We start from the raw sequence: 5,056 nt of genomic DNA on the forward strand, positions 1-5,056 counted from the left end.
AAGTAATCCAAGAGGTCCATAATTTGATTCCTACTTCGTGTATCTTTTTTTGAAGGTTAAAAAAGAAAAGAAAAATGGACCAGACCCAGGACAGAGGGGTGTGTGCGCCAGTTTGTGTGACGCTACTCCCTGTAGAGCGGGTGCGCCTAGTCACCACTTGCTGCACTACTTAGCGGATGCAGCGCTCACACACCACCTTTTATGGTCCGGCCCAACTACATGAGCGATCAGTTGTCACTCGTCAAGAGCACACACCTGATCGCTTCTTTGTGGTTTGACCGAAAAAACTTCTTTATGGTTGACCTAGACAAAAGGTTGACCATTAACATTAAAAATAGTTCATCTTTTTGGAAAAGTTCATGGATTTGAAAATTTTAGTAGATTTGCAAAATGTTCACAAATTAAAAATACCATCAATTAAAAAATGACGGATTTTGGAAAAAATCATAGATTTGAAAAAAGTTAATTTTTTTAAAAAAAAGTTGACAAATTTAAAAAAAAAGTTCAACGATTTTGCAAAAAAATTTAACAATTTTTTAAAAAGTCCATCGATTTTCAAGAAGGAAAAATCATCAACTTTGAAAAATTCAATCATTTTGAAAAAGGTTCATCAATTCAGAAAAAAAAGGCTCATCGATTTTGAATAAAGTTCAACGACTTTAAAAAAAAGCTCATTGATTTGTTTTAAAAAATAAAACTAAAGAGGTTTGCACACTGCAAAAGAAAAAGAAGAAGAAAAAGGAACAGAAAAAAGAAAAAAAAGGAACATAAAAACGGAACAAAAGCATTTGAAAAAAAAAGAGAAAAATGGAAACAAGAAAAGGGGGGGGGGGGGGGGGAGGAAAGACGACGGAAGAAAAGAACGAGAATGATGCCATAAATATAACAGTTGTTGGTGGCTGCTTGGTTATTGCGTCTACACCTGTACTAGGACTAGGAAGTCCCTCGTTCGAGTCCTTCCAGCCTTTAAAATTGTACTACTGTATAAGAATGAAGGAAGGAACAAATATATACCTCTGAATTGATGAACGGGGCATCCTTCCTTTCACGATCGAACAGAAAGACACATTTGTAATCAACCTCATGTCCTCCTCCCTGGCAATAACTCTGCCATAAACCTCGACTTGGTATGTGTGCTCAGGGCCAGCTTTAACAAACCTCAAGGAGATGACATTGATGGATGAACCCGCCATATCAGCCGCATCAGATTCATATGGTGGCCCAAGTGGAACTTTTGCTGTAAATTAATAAAGATCAAAGAAACAAATCAGAACAAACAAGAGCATGAACGCTTCCGGTTATAATAGCTAGAGCTAGAAGGAAGTCTACGGTTGTGACTTGTTAAGATGGAAGTATATATAGATACTCACTCTCTTCATCATGGTCGAAGCTGGCCAGGTGGAAGCTGCAGAAGCGGCTGGGGACAAGAGCTTTCCTCTTAGGATCGCAAATCAAGAGTGCCTTAACTTTTTCCTTGTGCATATCAGCCAGCTTACACCGGTCAGTGCCACGCACCAGCTCAACGAACGTGGGCTGCTTATCGATTTGCTGCTGGGTCTGGCTGAAATTGCTAGCAACCATCGCCGCAGAGAGAAGATTTCTGAGCTGCATCTAGAAAGCCCGGTTGCCCGCTACACTGTTTCGTTCGATCGTGTGTTGGCACCGTCCCGACGCCGAGTACTTTCCAACGACAACAACTACCGACAACGACGTACCAACTCACTGACTGAACTCGACGAGGTGCTTGTGCGTCCAGGTGCACCGTAGTACAAAGCTGGCCACCTGATCCCTAATTGATCCTTTGCTGGACGTGAAGAGTACCAGTTATGCTGCACTAGCACTTCTAGCAGGACAGCAACACGCAGCACTCGGTTATTTGAATAGCCAGCAGGCTTGCGTCGAGCCGGTGTTCTTCTTTATTGCTTTTCAACTCGCGGTTTGGTTTACTGGGGACTTGCACGGGTACAAATGGCAGCTAGCCTGCCTAGTTACATGATGAATCGGTATAGGATATACTAGTTCTACACGGCAGCCAACTCATGTAGGAGTACTAGTTGGACACGTACTGATCAGACCGGACGAAGTTGGGTTTACTTCCAACATCGTGGTGCAGTTGTTGGTCACTAGACTTTTTACTTGTTTCTTTTACATGTATGGAATCTGCTTCCATCATTCTTGGAGCTGTGTATCTGACGTCCGAATTCGGAGAAGCGTCAGCGGAAGCGGTGCGAGCGCGGGTGGGACGTGGCATTCAGGATGGCGCCGGCTATCATCCTGTACGCCCTCTCCGACGGATGGACGGCGTCAAAGAAGACGTATTTGCCGGCGTCGTCGCACGCCAGCGCGCTCTCCAAGCTCCACAGCGCGCCCCCCGTCTCCACATACCCCGTGCCACTGCCGCAGCATCCTTGGGCCGAGTTCTCAAACCCATACTCCCACGGCCTGGCGATCATGGCCGACAGGAGGCCGTACTGGTCGACGTACGCCACCCGCGCCCCGGGCAGCTCCCGGCCGAGCCTGCCCAGCATCCCCTCGAGCCTGCGGTTGAAGCTGACAGCCGCCATGTTGTACGCACCGTTGCAGTCCCCGGGGCTGTGGAGGTTGACGGCCCTCTCCAGCGGCAGGCACCCCAGCGGCGGCAGGCCGGCGAAGGTGACCGCGCGCGCGCCGAGCCCGTGCACGGCCCGCACGGCCGCCTCCGCGGCGCCGACGAGGTACGCCTCGTACTCCGGCGGGGTGAAGCTGTAGCCCCTCACGGGGAACACCAGGTAGTTCTGCAGGAAGTCGCTGGCGCCGATGCTGAAGATGTAGAGGGCGCCGGCGATGATGCGGCGCGCCGCCGCCTCGCCTCTCGCCCGCCTCAGCCGCTCCGTGTACTGCCTGAAGTGGTCGATCTGCTCGCCCAGGGTCATCGCCGACTGCGTCCATCCAATTCAACTTAGTTTTTTTATTTTAAAAAAAGTCCATTTTACTACCCTGAACAAAGTTGGTGGTAACCTTGATCTTTATTTCGGTTCTTTTTACCCCTGAACAATCTCATACCGGACAAAATCAGTCCCTGGTTGATTTGACTTGACTGATTGCTGATGTAGCAATGGTCAATGGGCGATTTTGACCTGCAGGCGAGTCTCCCTTGTCACGCTGGGTTGAGACAAAGGAGCTCCTCCCGAGCCTCCTATCGCAGCTGCCTCCATCCCGAGCACCGTGCGCGACCCCACCGCATCTGGATGACGCCGGTGACCGTCACAGTTCCAAGCTACTGCCCTGACGCCCTGCTTCTCCTTTCTCCCTTCTCTTCCCTCTCCCTTCCCGCATAACTGAACTCACTGAGATCCACCTGCCCCCCGGCATCCATGGCCGTGCCGTCCGCCGCGCCCACCCCGCGTTCCCCTCGCCCGGACTCATCCCCGGCGGCCAACGCGTCTGCCAACGCCGCCCGTCCCTGGACTTCGGCGACCCGGCCTCCCTCGCCGCCCTCCACGACCTCACCGACGTCGGCACCGCAACCCGCCTGCTCCACGAGTGCGTCGCCTACCAGCGCGCCCTCGACGCCCGCCTCAACGCGTTCCCCGCCCACCGCCCCGACCTCGACCGTGCGGCCGCCTCCCTGCTCCGCTCTGCCCCGCCGTTTCTCCCGCTCGCCGCCTCCGACGCCACCGCGCTCAGGGAGTTATCCTCCTCCACCGCCGCGCTCACCGAGGTCCTCTCCTCCCGCATCCGCCACCTCGATGCGGCGCACTCGCGCGCCGAGTCCGCCCTGGCCCGTGTCGAGGCCGCACTCGACTGTTCCCGCGCGCTCGACGCTGCGCGCCGCGCCCTGGCAGCCAACGACCTCGCGGCCGCCGCCACCGCAGCCCATGAGTTCCTGGCCATCGACGCGCGGTTCCCCACTGACGACAACCTCCGCCTGAGTCACTGCCAAGCGGGTCCCATTTTCTAATTAACCATGGGCTAATTTCCTGTTTCACTTAAGTTAATCCTCGTGGCTCACCCGCAGGTCAAAACCACCATTGACCAGCGCCACATCAGCTGCATGTTGAGACAAACCATCCAAGGGGGTCTTTTGTCCGGTTTGGGATTGTTTAGGGGGTAAAGGGAACCGAAATAAAGATCAGGGGGTAATGTGAACCATCAACTTTGTTTAGGGTAGTAAAATAGACTTTTTTTTCTTTTATTTTTTATTTTTTAAGCTGAGAACAACTGGAGTAGTATGCATGGTTACCGGGATTTGCGCGGTTATGTTGTCCAGCCCGGAGCCTGCGGAGGCGAAGCTGACGCCCGAGGCGAGATGGTGGATGGTGTGGGACGGGTCGAGGTACGCCGGCACGGAGGGCGGCAGGCCCAGCGCCTCGGAGACCAAGTCGGCGGGGAGGAGGCCATTGGAGAACCGGCCGGTGGCGACGCCGCCGGCGTAGTCCCGCCCGTACGGAGCGTAGTTGCCCCTGGCTACGGTCTGGATGAAGTTGTTGTTGCCGGTGTCAGCGGTGGAGTCGCCGAACACAATCACCGCCGGGACCTCGCCTGAACCAGCGGCGGCGCCCTGGAGTGCCAGCGCCAGGACGGCATGCGCCAGGACCAAGACGACGGGCATGGCATGTCGCAGAGAGGACATGTTTCTCTAGCTCAAATTCTCGGGTGCTCACTGGCTGCGTCCACATGTACACCGAGCGTAAGATTTATAGTGCTGCTGCACTGTGCGCGCCGCTAGGCATGGTGATCGGTGAAGGATGAGCCGAGCTTCTTGCTCATCCATCTCTGAGGCGGCGGCTTCTTGCAGCCGCCAATCTTGGCACTTCAGAGATTCGTTACATGGAACGTACTAAGGACCGAGCTCGCACTACAAGCCAACAACTAGTAGTTAATCAAATTTCGGTGGCGCTTTCAATACGTGCAACCCGGGCCGCCAATTTCATTCGACTCAGCCACTTATAACAGCTAAACATGCCAGACTCGTATATTATACAGTTCCGAGCCACAGCAGAAAACCAGCGCAAGCGAAAAGGGAGAGAAAAGAAAAAGCGGCAACTGTAACAGTTGACAGCAGGAGCAAAGCATG

The 5,056-nt window shown here is 53.2% G+C and overlaps 2 protein-coding genes across 2 annotated transcripts; both read right to left on the minus strand.

Moving 5' to 3' along the window:
- Nucleotides 1-977: 977 nt before the first annotated feature.
- On the minus strand, nt 978-1,611 carry LOC147971368 (uncharacterized). The gene is made up of 2 exons (XM_087526050.1): nt 1,371-1,611; nt 978-1,237 (listed from the first exon to the last, which is right to left on the minus strand). Exons 1-2 carry the CDS (start codon nt 1,609-1,611, stop codon nt 978-980), a joined length of 501 nt encoding a protein of 166 aa, XP_087382176.1.
- Nucleotides 1,612-1,891: 280 nt separating this feature from the next.
- On the minus strand, nt 1,892-4,905 carry LOC125508892 (GDSL esterase/lipase At2g04570-like). The gene is made up of 2 exons (XM_048673689.2): nt 4,223-4,905; nt 1,892-2,918 (listed from the first exon to the last, which is right to left on the minus strand). Exons 1-2 carry the CDS (start codon nt 4,610-4,612, stop codon nt 2,214-2,216), a joined length of 1,095 nt encoding a protein of 364 aa, XP_048529646.1. The 5' UTR covers nt 4,613-4,905; the 3' UTR covers nt 1,892-2,213.
- Between the last annotated feature and the right edge of the window lie 151 nt (nt 4,906-5,056).

This window comes from Triticum urartu, chromosome 5A (genome assembly GCF_056163025.1).
Source record: "Triticum urartu cultivar PI428250 chromosome 5A, HENAU_Tu73, whole genome shotgun sequence".
Taxonomy (NCBI): Eukaryota; Viridiplantae; Streptophyta; class Magnoliopsida; order Poales; family Poaceae; genus Triticum; species Triticum urartu.

Bases quoted from the DNA above. Each gene is read 5' to 3' on its own strand.
- LOC147971368 (XM_087526050.1), bottom strand. From the start codon at position 1,611: ATGCAGCTCAGAAATCTTCTCTCTGCGGCGATGGTTGCTAGCAATTTC. The intron at 1,238-1,370 runs GTGAGTATCTAT...ATTAATTTACAG, and splicing joins CTTCGACCATGATGAAGAGA to CAAAAGTTCCACTTGGGCCA.
- LOC125508892 (XM_048673689.2), bottom strand. From the start codon at position 4,612: ATGTCCTCTCTGCGACATGCCATGCCCGTCGTCTTGGTCCTGGCGCAT. The intron at 2,919-4,222 runs GTAACCATGCAT...GGATGGACGCAG, and splicing joins ACATAACCGCGCAAATCCCG to TCGGCGATGACCCTGGGCGA.